Source organism: Lampetra fluviatilis, chromosome 34, assembly GCF_964198595.1.
Source record: "Lampetra fluviatilis chromosome 34, kcLamFluv1.1, whole genome shotgun sequence".
NCBI lineage: Eukaryota > Metazoa > Chordata > Hyperoartia > Petromyzontiformes > Petromyzontidae > Lampetra > Lampetra fluviatilis.
The window spans coordinates 860379-880043 of record NC_136308.1 but is presented as its reverse complement, the minus strand read 5'-3'; the positions used below and the strand labels follow the sequence as shown (position 1 = coordinate 880043).

Sequence of the window (19665 nt, the reverse complement as noted above, 5' to 3'; positions counted from 1 at the left end):
TCACGCTTGGCAGTGCTCTCTGCAAATAATGATTCTCCACAAGTCATCCACCCGGATAAACTGTCTGGTGTGTGACGGTGCTCCCCCAGAACATACGACGACGACTCGATGTCCGAGGAAGTCACAGTGATACAACTTCGGACGCAATCACCTGGCTCAACCACCCTCATTGCAAAAGTGCAGTTGTTTCTCTACAGCAACATGAGCCCTACGAAAAAGTCATCCGACGTATTTACAAATTTTGTCAAAATTACAAACGAAATTCATATTTTGTCAGACATTATCGGTTACCGGGCAGTGATCGTTACATTTACTACGCTTTAGAACCTGGTGAGATCACAGGTGGTTGAAACCCAGATGCAAACCCAGTGCTCCGAAACAGTCCTTATAAGCCCTCTCAGCCACCTCACTACACGACATTATGTATATGACATCTCTGTATATATCTATAGACATCTCCATAACGCTGGGAAAATGAACACCGCACTAAAAATAAAGAGAGTCGGGACTGTGACATTGTGAACGTGCACACACAGCCGTCGTTCGCTTTACCGTCTCGCTCAAGCGTGCCGCTCGTTAAATCCAGAAACGGAGCAGAGCTGCTCATGGTTCGTAGGGCAGCGGGCGGCGCTTCGGGGAAACGCAGCTTCTAAGCCGCTGGGCACCGTGCTGCCGACTGTGCTTAACGGCCGCGGCGTTGTCCTCTACGGACTCCTGAGCTGCAATAGAGTGTTGGGGACGAATCACGATTCCATGCAATGGCAGGCAAAGGTGGCTTTGCGAACACAGACAGACGTCAGATGTCCAATCATTCGTATTCACTGAGGCCACGACTCTCCGAGTTGAGGAGTGGTTCAATCTTGATTTCAAGTTTTTGTGACTGCAGGAATCCATACTCTTTGGTTCTTTCGGTAAAGTCACGTAGGCTATAGCCTCTTGTTACAGCAGCCCCTTTTTGCCCACTGCAGCAATTGTTTCTTGCTGTGGTTGTCCCACCTGATGGCGGACGCTTGTGTTGCGCCCAAAACGTCGTGATTTAATTTATTTTATTTTATACCTACGTGACTTTACCGAAAGAACCAAAAAGTGTTGAGGAGTGGTAACTGGCCATTAGCAAGTGATCAATCATTCACAATTGGCTTTGAGTGTAGAGGTTAAGTATAATTGTCTGTTACCAATTCCGTAAGGAAAAAAAAATGCCTGTGAGAATGCAACGTTTGAGTTCATTGCAATCAAAATGAGTAATTGTGATTTCTCCAACCATTGCATATTCTGAGATGTTATGTATGAGTGGTGTGCAGATTAGCGGTACAGTGTAGTACATTTTCCCACACAGAGACAACAAACTACGATACATATTATACATTGAACATATTATTTACGTTTAAAATATCTATTTTTATAATGCCCATTTTTTTTTCATTCTAGACTACAACTTAATAATAAACAAAATATCCCACAGGGAGTTACTACAACCAATGGTTGTGTGTATATACACATTGTATATATGGGTCTGTATATATGGGTCTGTATATATGGGTCTGAGGGGCTGCTTGGTTCCATGGGTCAGTGCTCTAAGATACCCGAAGTCAACTCGTAACTCCTCGTCGTCATTGCTACCAAATCATTGGCACGAATTTGTTTCGAGATATATCCACTTAACGTTTTTTCTCTATAAAAAAAAGTAAACTCATGGAGACGAAACATAATAAAAAATGTGTGATATCACGGTCACACCGTGCGTGCACTCAATTAGCATATGGATTACATTTAAATGACAACGTTAGCAGCTGAAAAGTAAAATGATCTTGGCGACGTAGACGTTTGAAAAGCCATGGGTCGGGATGAAGCATGATGAGAAATCTTGGGATTGGTGTTAATGCGCCCGAAACGAATAACAAGGCAGTCCCGCATGACAGATTCTGACATTACTCCCACGAGGGCTTCATCCGTGGGTGGGGGGGGCTTTAAATATTTAAACAAAATAAGTGGGCAAATATCCCAATCTGGTACGCATGGGTGACTTTGCTATTTTCAATATTACTTCCGTGAAAGTCAAGTGAAAGTGAAGATAAGGTCAAGTTAAGGTCAAGCTAAACAGTGGACTATAGGAAAGTGCACGACCGATACAAGAGAATGGAGTTTTGCGAGCTCCATTATTTCCCGTTGGATTGAAGTTTAGCGACCGTATAGACACTCAGACATACCAATCAAGTTTAGCGACCGTATAGACACTCAGACATACCAATCAATTCAGATTGTCCATGTGCTCTATTCAAGGTCAATAAAAACCAGGGCATAATAACAATAATATCTGACAATATCAAAGAGGGGAAGAGGCTACGTGTAAATACAATTCACTGTTTAGATTGGTGGATTACCAATACCAGGATGGATTGCGTCCTCGGAACACGTACAGGTTTCCTTAGACGGCTACCTCAAAACAAGGGGCGATCAGGGCAAACCCAGGACAGGTGGCAACCCTAAGAGCAGCACGTGTGCCAAAGTGGCTCACGATCAGTAACTGCCCACCGGCCTCTGCCTCCTTTTCTTCTTGCGTGGTCTCTGTGCCTTTTTCTTCAATCGGGCAAACTTACTGTTGAGCTTTTTTATCTCCTTTTTGAGCTGGGACACTTCGTCCTGGCTGCCGCTACCGCTTTTGCCCAGGAGCCGCTTCTCCTCCGCACACTTCTCGCGCTCTCGTTTGCCGCCCGGTGCGGCGCTCGCGGTGGCGGCACGCGGCGCCGGTGGAGTCTCCGGCCTCTCTGCAAAGGAAGCGATCAAGAGGCACGTCACGTTCACAAAGCTCCAAAACAGATACCGTTTGTGCTACTACTGTGAAGGTTTTTTAGCGGTCGTGCCCCGCGGCTCTCCGATGCGTTTTCAGGTCGGACGGCGTGTTGTTTGGCGTGATGTCTGATGTTTCACCCCACGTGCCGGAAGCTTCTTCAGTAAACTGAATATTCAGGAACTGAAAAAGCTCCCGGCCGGCTACAGCATGGCAGGTAAAGGAGGAAACGCGCCCGAACATGAAGAGGAGATGGAGCGATGACATCGGCACATTTGCAGGAACACGTTGAAATGTTGCGGCGTGAGACCATGGTTAATGGTGATGCCTGGGGGTGACGTTCTTCCAGCAGTGGATGAATCATGGCTGATGATGGTGATGGGTGGAATAGTTTACTCGTTTTTGTTTACAAGGTACATGTTCCAAGAATGTACACTTTATAACTTTTATGCCAACAACAGCATTGTAAAGTAAGGCATTTGCGTCTACAAACTCTGGCCTTCACTTTATACACGCGTCTATATGGCAGTATATGGCAGTATAAAGGCATGGCTCATATGAATACTTGTTGTAAAGTATAACTGTATTGTTGGTTTTGTAAAGACAACGACATGCATTATAAGCAGACAACACCACGAACATACAAAACATCGACAGGGCCAAAACGAGACACAAAAGAGACAACAGAATGAGTGAAGCACAGCAACAATTCATATTGATGGACATTCCACATTCAATCGGGAGGGACTTGTTTCTCTTAATCAACCACTGCTAGCCCTCTCCGCAAGTCGTGGCGTACGACGATGATGATGTGGTGGTCATTGTTCATGTAACAACGAGTCCTGTAAGTCAGGTTTTTTGTAGACTTTGGTGGTGCTGTAATTGCAACACACCGCTCACAATCAAATACCAAGTTCAAATCCTGCTCTGGGTTCGACTTGTCTCATCATCACTCCAGGGTGAATAGAATTAGTACCACTTTTTTGAAGGTAAACAGTCGTCCTTTCGATAGGTTCGATCACTGACATTAGAATATCGAATTTATTGATGATGGTGGTGATCGCGATTGTTATAACGATTGCTACAAGTCAGGTTTCTATGGAGTAGTGACTAAAGCTTCCGTATATTTATTTGGACGCTCACAACAGAAGGGCTTTGACACCAGCACACCAGCAGTTGTTGTCAACGTCGCCACAGGGACTTTAACTTCACGGAAGTATTTATAAAGTCTGAAGTCAGCAGGACTGACTCAAACCAACTCAGCGGCGAGGCCTGTTCAGCCCCCACTGATTGCAAGCGTCGAGATGGTAGAAACGGTGCGTAACATAATAATCGCGTGTGCTGTGTCTGTCTCTCACCGGATATTGTGAAGAGGGTTGGTTTGCTGCGAATCGCATCCACTTTCTGGGCAGCCACCTGCAGAGTTTCGGTCAAACAGTGGTGTCACAAACAAATTTCGTCACCCCAGCCTCTCACTCGCAGCTCGGGAATAGGCACAGAATAATCATCCCATCTCAACCAAGACACGTTGCAGTGTAACTGTTTTAGACATGTGTGAGCGTTAGGGTTTCTTATAGCGCTGGTAAAACTCATGGGGCAAGGAATGCTCGTTTCCAATGGGGATTTGGTTACACCACAGCAACCTGGTGACTACAGCAAAAACAAGACGTGAACAAAACAATCCACAAACAACTGTACAGGCCAAGTTCAAAATGGCAAGGTCGTTCATCAACATCACGATACAACCAGCACAGAGAATACGAGGATAATAGAATGCCACGTACAAAAAAACACATTCATAAAACTTCGTCTGCAAAGCAGAGAAATCAACTGCACGTACACGTGAAAGGGCATCTGGAGTCCAAACATGATTTAACTAAAACAGAGATAAGCAAGGTTTTGATCTCAAACATTTCGCTCTAGCCAGATATTTTGGATGAGAGCAGTAGCACCGAATGCATTTGCACCAGGTGTGGCTCACGCAACGCGTGAATCGCCATTAATCATCAGTAATCAGAGGGCAGTGGTGGCATCGCGATGATGGACCACTGGGAAACCCGACATGAAACACCCCCCGCCATGCGGGGCGGAATTTTAATTGACTCCTGCCATATGGTTGGTGATTGATGTTGGCCAAACATTTCTGATACATTCTTGAGATGTATTATCATGGGTGGCAACAACAATAAACCCAAAATCCAAAACCCCGGGGAATATCGAGATGGGATGGAAGACTGTAAGTCACTGTCTTGTTCAACTAAACAATGGGTTGGCACTCATCATCACGACAGCCAAGTAAGTTCAAGTTGATTTTGATTAACCCAGCCTTGATATCTCAAAAGACCGGGATAGAGCCTCATCTTTAAGAGTGACCTGGGGCATCAGTGTGCCAGTCGGGGGGCGATGATTGCTGCGGTGTGTATAATGCTCACTCACAGCATTTGCCCCACAAATCCATGAAGGCTATACAGGGGGTCTCTGTCTCCGTCTGGTGTACTGGTGGTTACCTGCACAGTATAATCGCCGGGCTTCAGATCTCTGAATGTGTGGGAGGCAAACTTCTCATTCACCTGTTCCTGTTGTGGAAACATAAGCATTGCAATGTTTTTTTACTGCTCGCAAATCCATAAACCACGAGCTCTGGAGGAGCAAAGTGGTGGAAATTCCACGTTCTTTTGGTGGGGACAATCCTATCCATAAAATGATGACCGCTGACCTCTTACGACGTCGTGGTGCAACGTCGCCTCACTGATGATGATGTCGATGACGGCTATGCAAATGATGATGGCCAAAAAGGTGATGGTCACAATGGAAATCATAATCATGATATTCACAGTGATCACAATGATGAGTGTGACATGCTTATCTATGTGAGTTCTCAGAGCTGGAACATTGCCAATTTAAGTAAGAAAAATTGTTTTATATATACAGTGGTTATTTTTGTACTGACCAGTCAGCGGTGTCCAGGCTGAGACCCTCAATGCACCGAGTTTGAGATCCTGGTGTGAGTTCGTGCTGATTTGGACCCAGCCGCCTGTCTCTGTGCTCTAACGTGGCCATGCCAAGCCCTCTGTGCCACATGGCCACCTCGATTTCCCAATTTCTCAAGCCATGTTCCCAAAGTTGACGTGATATGGCGATACTATGATATATTTGTACGATATATCTACCATAATCGTAAAATCCATATTTCTCAATATCATATCGTGATTATGAATTATTTTATTCTATATTATTTCCAAACAGTTTTTTTTTACATAACAAACACAATCACTCAAGTTGTAAACAAAACATTGCTAATGAGTGCTTTACAAACGATTTTCTGGGAGCAGTTGACAGTAACAATAGTTATGATGTCGTAACTCTGTTGAACACGTAGGAGGCTTTCGCAACCAATATCATCCATAATAGAGGTTTTTTTGGGTAGGCTCGCGTAAATATATAAATGTGTCGTTAAACCCGCCACCACCCGACACAGCCAACTAGTAAGGTTTGCCACGTAAACAGAAGATGCCAATTCGTTACTAGTTCAGCACACCGGTGCGTTGGAGAGTAAATCCACAATGTCATAACTGTTGGAGCTATCGTAAATGATTGCCTTAACTTACAGCATGGGCATTATAAGCATTACCGATTGGAAAGTTAGAACGGAAAGACTTATGGCAAGCCAACGTTGAGTGAACACCAATCGAAGAACACAGTTGAGCAACCTCTATCTTTACTGAGCGTACTGGGATGTTGAACTTCTTTCGCACCATACGTAGCCAACCGTGCTAATCGGAGGTGACAGTTGTGGCAATCAAGGGCAGGGTGGTGCGGGGGCCGGGGCAAACCACAAACCATGCCCCCCCCCTCCCCCCCGATGCCTTAAAACCAATCCAGCAGCATCACATCTGACACCGCGACATCGAAGCGTGGGGCCCCCCAAAGCACGGGGCCCAGGACGCTCGCCCCGATTCACTGTAGGGAACGGCTTTGGTCGCTGATGTCCGGACGTTGCCACCGTTGGCGCCGGAGAGGACGAACGCGGCCGGGCGCGCCGAGCCGCCAATGGTCTCACCTCCTGGACGGTGGCCATGGCGAAGATCCTGGGGAACCAGGCGTAGAAGTCGGGCACGTCGCTATCGGGAGGCTTGCCCAGGTACAGGTTGTACCTGCGCACCCGGTGTACGGGCGTGGCGACCCAGAACTTCACCGTCGCGGTCGAACCGTCCACGGAGGCGTTCACCTGCGCCGGTTTCCAATCTGGAACGGAGTTGGCACGGCGCACGCCGTCGTCAGAGATCGGGCGCCGCCACAGCCGTCGCCACGGCACATCGACGTCGCAAAGCTGTGAAGCTTCGCGTCATTCTCCTGACGAACGGATCATCGGCCACGCGTCAGACAGCCCAGTCAGATCCATTTATAGATACCCCATTGATTTCTAATGTATCCTGCTACATCCTCAACGGGCGATTGAGTACGGCTGAATCGACGGCTCCATATCTTACGGAGGAGAGCTTTAAACGACTTCATGAATGTAGTGAGATGGGTGCGAGAGGTGTAGTGGATTTGAAATAAGATGTGGTTTTCTCCATAACTTGTGATTATTCGTTAGTGTTTGCCAGTGGTGTTACTGCTACCTCAGGTTGGTGCGTGCGTGCGTGCGTGCGCGAGTTACGAACGGGCAGAGATGGCCTCACCGGGTATGCAGAAGTCCTCAAGGCTCGGGCCTTCAAGACTCAAAATCTCCTCGCAGCCTTTTGGGGAAGAGAGTGACAGGAGCACCACGTGATTACGCCCACGGCGGGCATGGAGCGCACGGCAGGTGGAGTTGGCTGCTGACATCATTGGGCATCAGAGTTGAGAGAGTCTCCTCCGCTGATTTGTGACTCTTCTCAAAGCACTCGGGTTGGTACCGAAGCTCGTGTTGGAATCCCCTCGTGTCCTCCCCTCTCTCTCGATTTGGTGAATTCACGGTCAGGAAACCCTGTTGCACTCACGCTCGACGTCAACTGCGGCCACATTCGCAGCTCTGTTATTTGACAACTGTGCATTTTAGAGTCTCATTTATCCTTTCTTTGTAAAACAAATTACCATTGCTGTTTCTTTTTTGCTGTATTACTCCGTTGCTTTGTTTGAGTTTATATATAATTAAGGGGTACGTAGAATTGAATTCAAGTGACATTTAGTTTATGTACGACTGCGTCTATGTACGAGTGTTTAGTTTGTCTACCTATGCAACTTCTTCTGCAAATGTCTGCAATTGCTGACCCCAGGTGTAGGGCTGGACATGAGTGGTACCCGTGACAGAGAAGTCCACAGCTCATTGGGTTCTTCCGGCTAAATTCAAACGTCTACGTCTCATGTATCTTCATGTCACGCACAAAATACTCGGTAACGAATGATCAAAACAGGCTAAATGGGACCCTTCTCCAAAAGTGTCTCTGGACCCAGCGAGGCTTTGTGGAGCAAGCAACGCATAATCGACGCATCACGTGTTCACGGGCAGCGCTCTTCAGTGACGTTTTCTTATCCTGCAGTTTTATCGCGGCTATTTCGTATCACGGAATGCGTGGGTGGTTATACAACACGATGTGCATGTGAGCTACCCGTCGCTGGCTGGCTGGACCGTGCGGAATCAGTGTGCATCGCCACCACGGGGCGAGGGGGTGGCGTGGAGGACGCATGCAAATGTGACCCTAGGAAGGAAGGAAAGTCTCGAGCGAGGCGCGCACACGCAAATCGGTATGAGGAACTTCAAAAGGTCAACCGTGAGCTGTGTTAGCTCGGGGCTTGACTGAACATACAGCGACACGCCGTAAAAGCAAATAACGCGATGATTCATTTTAAACTCCGCCGCCACTGCCGCCGCTGCCATCCCAGCGGTTCTGCGAGCTCGCCACTGGGTCGGCACTTGCACTCCCACCGGGCTGTCCACGCACACAAGTCACGGAAAGGAGACGCTGCTTCAAAGTGGACGCGTGAGACTCCGTGATGCGCTTTGTAAGAGCTAGCACACCGTGGCAGTCCCCCAGTTGCTAAATGTTAGAAGGCCGCACCTCCGATGAGCACGGTTGGCTACGTACGGTGCTAACAAAATTCAAGATAGATACACAAAAATACCTGGTTTGTTCCTTGTGCAATATTCATCAAGGGCCCTGTAGCCCTTGTCTACAGTGTCGATGTTTATCTTGCTGCTGCTGTGCTCCTGTAGCGCCACAGATCTCCTGTGCAGAACAGCCGGGCAACTGGCTCGGTAGGTTCTTCCGTGTAACAAATAATTTGAACTTCAACTTATGTTATTATAAGAATCGTCAAGTTTGTTGGCAATGTGACACAGTGTCGTGATTTCAAACTCTTGTCAGGAGTACACTGAGCAGATCACCATCATCATTCTTCGTGGGTCCGTGAAATTAACCAGTTGATGGGAAGACAACGAAGATTGTCCACGGACATGAATGTTCGTATGAGGGCATACTTTGATTTTTAACAATAATGATGATGATTAAAAAATACTTTTATAATTATATATAATAAAGCCTAAGGGTAATTAGAAAATCTTGGCGATGGTACCCCCATGTTTAACTTGTGAAAGAGACCAAGATGACTTATCCCCTGGCAAAATAAATTATGCGGTTTTATTAGTTTAAAATCCATTGTACAAGAAAAAAAACTCCAGGTTGAACTTCTGTTTTACGTGACTGCGTTACCATACCAGTGGCACAATGCAGACCGATCGTTTAATTCTTCAATGTAGGAGTCACTTTGCAAACATTAATCTGATATTGGCTACGTTATTTATAGCAGATGACTACGCAAAGTACACTCTATTCTGTACATGGACACATGTAATTTGAATATTGCCCCATCATTGAATGGCACATTGTGATGTAACATCACAGCACAGCACCCTACTAATTTGTATAAATTCGGCTGGGTGACACTGTACTGAGGGTACTGTACTCATAACCAGAAGTCTACAAAGTAAAATTCCCAACAAGGGGGTCAAACTAACTCCGTTATCCTCCTAGGTCCTAAAAATGAATCCTTCTCTCTGTCTTAAAGCGATCGCCCTATTGGGCAAACTCGCACCTGTTATGGGAATGTGGAATTTCCACCACTAGTTCAGGGCCATCAAAGAAGAGGAGCACCACCCCATGCTCGCTTGAGCAGGGGAGACACTGCGACTTTAACACGGTGGGAGTGGAAAATCCGTTTAAAAAATATCATGGGTGAAATAAGTAATTTATTTCATCACATTTAATTGCTATAATCATCAGCTGTGGTATATCCACTGCTGGATAATGGCCTTCCCACATCTCTTGGGACGAGTTTGATGCCACAATCCGCATCACTCCTGCGCACGACTTGATCTCATTGGTGCTCTGTGAGAGGCGATCATTCTCTTGTCCGTGTTTATGATGAGCAAGTCCTGGCCATGGGTGGCAAGGCGAGGTTTAAAACAATTACCGATAGGTTTGAAAATGTTTAAATAAAAAACCTCAATATCCCGAAGGGCCAGTTAGGGTGAGGTTTTGAGGTTTATTATAAAAAGACGCCATTTTGATTTTTGCAGAAAGTCTGACAGAAGTAACGGACTGCGGAAGGCCGGAGCCCAGAAATGAGAAATCTTGGCATTACCTGAGTTACTCGCGTCATCAAACGAACCCAATTTCCACCGCGAGCAGGATCATGGATCAGGACCTGGATGAGGATTTACTCGATGGGCCAGTTTTGGCACTACTTCCCCGATGATCCGGAACCGCACAAGTTGAAGAGTGCCGTCTGCAAACATTGTCGCACCAGATTCAACCATCACAAGAAGAGTGAGCGGGCGATGAGGCACCTGAATGCATGCGCCACTTTTCGGAGGGCAATGAATGGCACCGAGATAGATGATCGTCCCGAGTGGTATGCGTCGAACAAGAAGTGGGCAAAGCCATCGAAGGCAAGTGGCAGCTCAACTCCAACCAAATCGAGCGCTTCGTCAATGGAGCAAGGATCGATCAAAGATCACCTAATACCCAAGCTCGATAAGCGAATGAAGGAAAAGGTCGAACAGGCCATAGCAATGCATTACTTTGTCTCGGGCACGTTGTTCCAGCGGGTCGAGGAGGAGAACCTGGTGATGGCTGTGAAGGCCCTTTGCCCAGATGCAGTGCTGCCGAACAGGAAGAGGCTGGTCGGACCATTGCTCGACAGGGCGTACATCGACATGAAGTAGAAGGTTGACACCGTCCTGGACAATAAGACCGTTTGCCTAACATGTGATCCATGGTCAAACATCAAGAATGATCCGATTGTGAACTGCATGGTCACATCGCCGTCCACAACGTTGTTTCTCGAGTCGGTGTCTCCTGGAAAGCAGGGACACAACGCTGACTGGATCTCCTCGGATCTTCAACGTGTGATGGTGTCCCATCCGAAGGCTACATTCGCTGGCGCGGTCACAGACAACACATCCACCAACAAGAATGCGTGGGAACAGCTCTCGAAGGCTCACCCATCCTCCTATTTCCAAGGCTGCACGTCGCATGGTCTGCATTTGCTTGTCAAGGACATATTCTCTGCCACGAAGACGAGGAAAGCCAGCCAATCAGAACACACATACCCGATCGACTATTCTTTCGCGTACCTGCTTGAGTTCATCGTGGGGTGCAAGGACACGGTCAAATTGTATCACAACAGTCACGTTCTCAAGGCACAGCTGCAGGCTGAACAGAAGATCGCTGGCGTTCGAGCTTTGGTCCGGCCGGCTCCTACACGTTGGGGAACGATCAAAGGCTGTTGCGAGACGATGTTGTTGTCAGAGAGGATTCTGCATTCCATTGTCACAGCTCGCGACTTCATCAAGGGGACGGCAGCTCAGAAATCCGAGCGCATGCGAATCAAGACCATCATTACGAGCGACGACTTCGTCTCTCTGTTGCAGAAGTCCCTTGCCATTCTCACGCCCATCGACGCATTGATTGTCGAATATATCTATCCGATTCCGTACCAGTCTCTGAAGTCTTGCCGGATTTTCACGCCCTCCCTGCTGAGTTTGCTAAACTGCACAAAGACGGTCATGCGAGCACTAAAAAAATCAACTAGCTGATCAAGTTGGCAGCGAGTCGCTTTCAGTTAATGTACGGAAAGACCCATGGAGTAGTGTATCTGTTAGCTCCTCGCTTCATTGGAGAGGGTTTGAGCCCGGAGACACCGATCGACGATGAGACGGCGGTTGATGACGAGAGGTGCTCTTTATGCAGCTCACCGAGTATGTCATTTCGGCGCAGTAGGAGAAGGATGCCGGCGGGTTTAGATTCATTACGCTGCTCAAGGGACGTAAGACACCATTGCAGTATTGGCAGTCTGACGGCGTGGCCTGGCCCGATCTTCAGAAGATCGGCGTCCAGCTGTTCACGATGGCGACATCCTCTGCAGCCTCAGAGCACAACTTCTCAACTATGGGCCTCATACACAGCAAGCTCAGTAACAGCTTGGCGCACAGTTCGGTGGAGAAGTTGGTCTATCTCAAGAGCAACTATGTCCGAGGGCGACGACATGGACTCGTCGGAAGACTAGTACTGATCTGGGAGTATTGCGAAAACAACCCATGAGATTTATTAGGATTAATAAGGTTTATTAAGGTTTAAACCTTAAACCTCAAATTCGGATGTGAAAAAAAAAAAATTTCCACCCCTGGTCCTGGCTGGCAGTGTCCATTGGCTGAAAACCTGTCTTCATTGGGTGGACATGGCTATGTTGATGTTTTTCTTTTGATCAAGTTCAGCTTTTTTGAATATAACATGAGGATGTGAAATAGGATCTCGTCGTGGCTTTGCGCCCAGGTGTTAAATGTCAAATGCTAAATGTCAAAGCTGCAGCTGCTTCCTGCAGTCACGAACTAAGGAGCAGTACGACAGGTATGTGGTGTCACTGCGCGTGCATATTAACCCTACACGCGGTTAAGTACAAAACGAGAACATGAAAAACAATTATGAAATAACGAACTACAACTGGAAATGGGTTACTTTGACTGCACACAAAACGTATATAATAACACGCTGTTTTATTCTTGGAACACACATTTCAACTTCAGTGTAGCATTACTTTATTTATGATTTATTGGATGTGTAATGAGAAAACGAGAGGCTGAATATAAAGTGTTTTGACTGGGAAAGTGACAGATACAAGAAGCTCGGGCAGACAGCAAATTAAGTTATGTAAGCAATTTGAATAATTGGATGCAACTGGGAGGAGTATCCGATGACAATTTGTTGAATACATATGAAGTATTGGAAAATGACGGCAGGAAACTCCTTGACGGGAACACACTTCTTTTATTAAATCTTGACTTGTAACAATACAACGCGTGGCCTCTCTTCTTCACAATGTGCTTCTCTTGACTCTGGATTCTGTGCTGCCGGCTCTCTGTGCCTCGTGTAGACTCCGCGCCTCGGCTACACTCCTCTCTCGCCTCGTGTAGACTCTGCGCCTCTGCTACACTCTCCACTCGCCTCGTGTAGACTTTGCATCTCTCTCTCTGGCTACACCGTATGCATACTCGGCTCGTGTAGACCTTCCTCTCTCGCTGGCTACACCGTATGCATACTCGGCTCGTGTAGACCGTTCTCTCTCGCTGGCTACACACTATACATTACTCAGCTCGTGTAGACCGTTCTCTCTCGCTGGCTACACACTATACATTACTCAGCTCGTGTAGACCGTTCTCTCTCGCTGGCTACACACTATACATTACTCAGCTCGTGTAGACCGTTCTCTCTCGCTGGCTACACACTATACATTACTCAGCTCGTGTAGACCGTTCTCTCTCGCTGGCTACACACTATACATTACTCAGCTCGTGTAGACCGTTCTCTCTCACTGGCTACACACTATACATTACTCAGCTCGTGTAGACCGTTCTCTCTCGCTGGCTACACACTTATACCTTACTCTCCTCTACTCTCCATTACTCTCCATTTCTCTCCTCTCCGGGCTCTATCTCTGCACCTTCGTCTTCATTCTTAGATGGTTCCACTTCCCCCCCTGCTCCTCTGTGCATCACCTTATATACCCCTTCTTCCCGGGAGACGGAGCGGATGCGGACCTCAACGTCGGCACCGCTCCTCAGTTACCCAATCCCCACGCGCTATCCCTACGATCCGGTTCCGCTCAGCGCGTGTTTCCACTCCCCGACCAATCACACCGCGCTGCTACCCGATCACTCCCTCTGGGCGCGTCACCGGCACACAGCCAATCAGCAGCACTACCCCCACCCGCGCACTGACGCCTGCTCCTCCCCGTCAGCGCGCGTCACCACACACACACCCGTACATACGCGCTGGCACACGACATATACACCCAGCGCGTATCACCACTACATCACCCCCTCCCACATAGCTCGCAGCCGGCCCGGCTGCTAACAACAACCAACCGCGACGATAAAACGACAACCAACAAAAAAAAACCCCGTAACCCCCCGAGTGTGCCCCGTAACATAACACAACAACAACAACAACAAGAATAACTATGTACAGATTGACAATGAACCCGAAAAGTCAACAATAACACGATACGAGCAAATTCGAAACGAACGCGCCCCACGTCCCTGCGACTACACGCAGTGACGAGGCGCTCCAACTGCCCCGACTCCTCACGAGGCAGGTCATGCAAAGTAGCACGACCTGGCGCGAGTCCGTCTGGCTGGTCCATCGTATGGGGCGGGACACTGACGACCGTCCGGCGGTTCCGGCTGCTCCAGACGGCGCGGAACGGGCCTGAAAGGGCCGGCCCCGCCGCGGAGATCCGGCCGCCGGTGATCGGCAGCTGTCAGTTCCGAGACACCGGGGATTGTAGAGATGACTTGGGCTCCCGGTCGTCGTCCAGCCGAGCTCCCATGGCGCGCTGCCGCGGAGCGCGGCACCCGGACGCCACGTGGCCCCGGAGGCCGCAGTTATAGCACGTGACGAGGGTCGGAGTAGATCTTGGTTGCTCCGACTTTCGGCCCGATCGCAGAGGCGACCGGGCCCCCGGCCTCCAGTCCCCTGGTCGTCCCGTGGCGAACGCCTCCTCCCGTGGGCTGACGACTTGGGGTTCGGCGACCACCAAACCCGGGGCTGCGACGACAGCAGCGTTGCAACCAACGCCTTGCTTCCGTTGTAGGGCCTCGTGCGCTTGAATACTCGTGGCGACTCTCAAAGAAGAAATATCAATCTCGTCAGCTGTGTTGATAGGGACCCCCAGGTCCTGCGCCAACTTGAGCAGCTGCTCCAAAACCATCGCGTCTTGGCCCTCCTCGTCCATCCGAGGGAACGCAGCATCAGCAAGAGCCAGCAACGCCGTGCGATAGGCCAGCGCGGTCTCCGTGGCCGCTTTCCGTCTTGCGTAGAACTGATGGCGGCACGTAGAGGGAGGCCCGTAGACCCTGGCCAACAAACCCAGCGCATCCTTCAGCGTGGAGCGGTCCGACTTCCGTGCAGCCCTGAAGGCCGCGAGCGCATCGTCGTCCAGCATGGCGGGCAATGCCCGCAGCGCCGTAGCATCGGACCACGCTGACATCTCTTGATGCGCCAAAAATCTTCGCTGAAATTGGCCCCAGTCTCCGCCTTCCGCCTTGAAGGCTGACAACGTGGGCAGGCGCTGCTGAAAAATGAAGTCATCCGCCTCGTGGTTCCTCTCCGCCTGTCCGTCGGTGTCTAAGATGGCGGCTCCAGCAGCAGACGTAAGATGGCGGACCCCCTCGCGCGCTGATGACGTCGATGCGCGCGCTTGGGAACCCACCACCACGTGGCGCTCGCCGTTCCCGCCAAAAGTAGGCCCAGGCGCAATGGCGGGAATCCCCCATTCGTTTTGGCGGGAATCTGCGGGGCGACCTTGTAAAATGTCCCCCACCGTCCCCGCTCCTCCCGACGAGCTGATCTCCACCAAGATGGACGCGGCGGCGAGCAGCAGCTCCGCCAGTCGGGAGTGCGCCTCATGAAGCCCGGCGTCTGTCCCCGGTCGCTCGGCCGGCGCCGTCGACGGACCCTGCAGCGTGGGCAAGTCCTCTTCCTCACCCCCCGCCACCAGCGGCCCCGAGTCGTCCAGGTCTTCCTCGCGGTCAATCCCGTGGGTCCTACGGGTCTTCCTCGTCTCCATACTTGGAAGCCCGTTTCACTTCTGACGCCAGATGAAGTATTGGAAAATGACGGCAGGAAACTCCTTGACGGGAACACACTTCTTTTATTAAATCTTGACTTGTAACAATACAACGCGTGGCCTCTCTTCTTCACAATGCGCTTCTCTTGACTCTGGATTCTGTGCTGCCGGCTCTCTGTGCCTCGTGTAGACTCCGCGCCTCGGCTACACTCCTCTCTCGCCTCGTGTAGACTCTGCGCCTCTGCTACACTCTCCACTCGCCTCGTGTAGACTTTGCATCTCTCTCTCTGGCTACACCGTATGCATACTCGGCTCGTGTAGACCTTCCTCTCTCGCTGGCTACACCGTATGCATACTCGGCTCGTGTAGACCGTTCTCTCTCGCTGGCTACACACTATACATTACTCAGCTCGTGTAGACCGTTCTCTCTCGCTGGCTACACACTATACATTACTCAGCTCGTGTAGACCGTTCTCTCTCGCTGGCTACACACTATACATTACTCAGCTCGTGTAGACCGTTCTCTCTCGCTGGCTACACACTATACATTACTCAGCTCGTGTAGACCGTTCTCTCTCGCTGGCTACACACTATACATTACTCAGCTCGTGTAGACCGTTCTCTCTCGCTGGCTACACACTATACATTACTCAGCTCGTGTAGACCGTTCTCTCTCGCTGGCTACACACTTATACCTTACTCTCCTCTACTCTCCATTACTCTCCATTTCTCTCCTCTCCGGGCTCTATCTCTGCACCTTCGTCTTCATTCTTAGATGGTTCCACTTCCCCCCCTGCTCCTCTGTGCATCACCTTATATACCCCTTCTTCCCGGGAGACGGAGCGGATGCGGACCTCAACGTCGGCACCGCTCCTCAGTTACCCAATCCCCACGCGCTATCCCTACGATCCGGTTCCGCTCAGCGCGTGTTTCCACTCCCCGACCAATCACACCGCGCTGCTACCCGATCACTCCCTCTGGGCGCGTCACCGGCACACAGCCAATCAGCAGCACTACCCCCACCCGCGCACTGACGCCTGCTCCTCCCCGTCAGCGCGCGTCACCACACACACACCCGTACATACGCGCTGGCACACGACATATACACCCAGCGCGTATCACCACTACACATATGTACGCATGTTGAACTTCTTTTTCACTGTATGTAGCCAACCGTGCTAATCGGAGGTGTGGAACAGAGCTGAATGGAAAGAAGACCACGATCACCGGCGTCTTTGAGAAAGAACACACGGCTCATGGAAAGAGAGAGAGAGAGGGATTATTTTTGTAATAATGCCATTGTGTTAGTTTAGGAACGCCTCACCGAGTCTCAAGACTGGCTCAGTAGGGCTTTGTTTGGGATGTTTGGAAAATGCTTGATTAATGAGGATATCATTTGCATGTGGGAGGACTGTTCGGACAAAAGGCAAAAAAACATCCAAACATTCGTTCAGATAAAAGTCCTTCAACTGCTTGCTGTTTAAGATCCACTGCCCATCGATTAGCCCTGCAGATAGGTGATTCCCTTTGCGTGAACCACCAACCCTGCCTCCAATGCCCTGGACTACAGGCATCCGCCACCACGTCCTGACGAAGTTTAATTCCACAATAGTTTGTGTGGCATTGCAATTATGACAACAAACAGCGAAGGGCGGCGCTGGCAGAGGTCTCGACTGACAGCTAGCGTTGTTGTGAAGTACAATTCCTGGTCGGGTGGCTGACCGGGCAGTGTCATTGATCCAGGGTTAGTAAAATGAGTACCGCTTTGTGGGAAGACAACATTGACTATCTGCGTGGGTTGTCCACTCCATGCTACGTGTGACCCTCACCGGCATTGTTTTGCATGGCTGTGGCCCTCCATCTTTTGGATTTGCCATTGCCTCTGCTCATTTATATCTCGTCAATTTACAAACATCACTAGTAAATTGATGTATATTATGATAGCAGTCTGACATTACGATGGCTGCGTGCCCTATAAATGTAGTATAGAGTTTGCGCTCTGTTTTTCGATCACGTGATGCACAGTTTTCCCAACTCTGCCATTCCCTGGGTATTCTCAGGCGATCACCCTATGTTCATCATGGAGATGGTCGTAGCAAAATCATCAGCTCACTCGAAAATCAGGTCATAACATCAGATCTGTTTTGTCATAGCCCCACCATTTCCATTGGTACCTCTTCCATTAATTGCCCATTGGGGCCTGCCCAAGGATCACCGTTAAAGGGCCCCATAACTGGTTGTACTCATTTAGCATTACTTAATGCCCGTTCCATCACAAGTAATGCGTTTGTGGTGAACAAACTTATCACGGGCCACTGTCTTTACTTCCTATGTCTGACTGAGACCTTGACTATTTTTTACTGAACGAGGCCACTCCATCTGGTTTCTCTGATTGTGAGAATCCACGTTCATCAGGTAGGGGAGGGGTGGCCTGGCTTCATTTCATGCAAATTCTGCATTTGTAAAACCTGTCCAACTGCCAACTTTCCAGTCATTTGAGCACCTCGCGTTAGATTAGAGACCAATTTTTACCCAGCTGGCATTGTTAATATTGCTCTATCACCCTCCAAGGTTAATTTCCACATTCCTCTCAGAGTACTCTGAGTTCCTCCCGGTGGTGTGTGCTCGTTCAGCCTCACTATTTATCATAAAATATTTAAAGAACTTCGTACTTTTCATAACAACATTGCCTTGACTAAATCCTCCTACATTACTGGTCGCATTGGAAATAGTGATAAACAATCCTCGGGCCTTATTTTCCTGTATCAGCCAACTTTTGAATAAGGAACTAAATGTAATCTCCCACTCCTCTGCTGATTTCTGTACTAAAATTCAACAGTTTTTTTCACAATAAAAATTCCCCTATCCAGTCCAAATTAATGTCTCTTCCCTCTGTTCCCTCTCTTTCCTACTTGCCTCCAACTCGGTTCGAGGGCACATTGTTTCCCGAGTTTCCCGCAATTTGAACTCCGGAACTCATGCCTTCATTTGCTGTTTCTCGACCTACCAGCTGTCCACTCGATCCCTTCATTTTCAAGGCTGCGACGGGCCAATTCTGTTATACTGAGGCCGTTTATCCGCAGTCTTATCAACAGGTCCTTCAAAACCAGCACAGTATCTGACATTTTTAAGATGGCTGGGGTCTTGATCCCGAGCTTCCAGAAAATGTTCGCCCAATATCCAAACTTCCGTATTTGTCTAAAATTCTGGAACGAACTTTGGTCACTCGTTTACATCAGCACCTGGCCTCAAACGATGTAGTTGACCACTTTCAATCAGGGTTCAGACGTGCGCATAGCACCGAGACTGCTCTGGAAAGGGTTGTCAATGATTTACTTTTGTCAGCAGATAAAGGCGTTGTCAGCCTTATTGATCAGGGGGTTCTCCTTGGGCGACTGGAAGTTTCAATGGGGATCTCTGACATAGCGTTGTTGTGGTTCCACTCTTACTTAAATAGTCGTAGGTACTACGTCATAAAGGGTGGCTTTAGGTCACCAATTAGACGGGTTCTCCGTGGTGTTCCGCAGGGATCTGTGCTTGGCCCATCACTTTCAGCATCTACATTGCACCATTGGGTATTCTGCTCCAACATCTTGGCTTATATTTCGATTTAAAGCTTTCGTGACTGCAGGGATTCATCTTCTTGGTTCTTTCGGTAAAGTCACGTAGAAGGGAAATAATAAAATAATAAAAATAAAACATCATAAAATACAATTCTCACGACGTTTCGGCCACAACGCAAGCAGCCGTCCTCAGGTGAAAAACGGGTC

General features: G+C 48.9%; 1 protein-coding gene across 1 annotated transcript; it reads right to left on the bottom strand.

Annotated features, from left to right (window-relative positions):
- Positions 1 to 2298: 2298 nt before the first annotated feature.
- Positions 2299 to 11839, bottom strand: LOC144944405 (uncharacterized). The gene is made up of 10 exons (XM_078872544.1): positions 11769 to 11839; positions 11406 to 11529; positions 11204 to 11208; positions 10865 to 11009; positions 8634 to 8700; positions 7471 to 7527; positions 6849 to 7033; positions 5296 to 5364; positions 4147 to 4204; positions 2299 to 2765 (listed from the first exon to the last, which is right to left on the bottom strand). The coding sequence occupies exons 1-10, from the start codon at positions 11837 to 11839 to the stop codon at positions 2518 to 2520; spliced, it is 1029 nt and encodes a 342-aa protein (XP_078728670.1). The 3' UTR covers positions 2299 to 2517.
- Positions 11840 to 19665: the final 7826 nt, after the last annotated feature.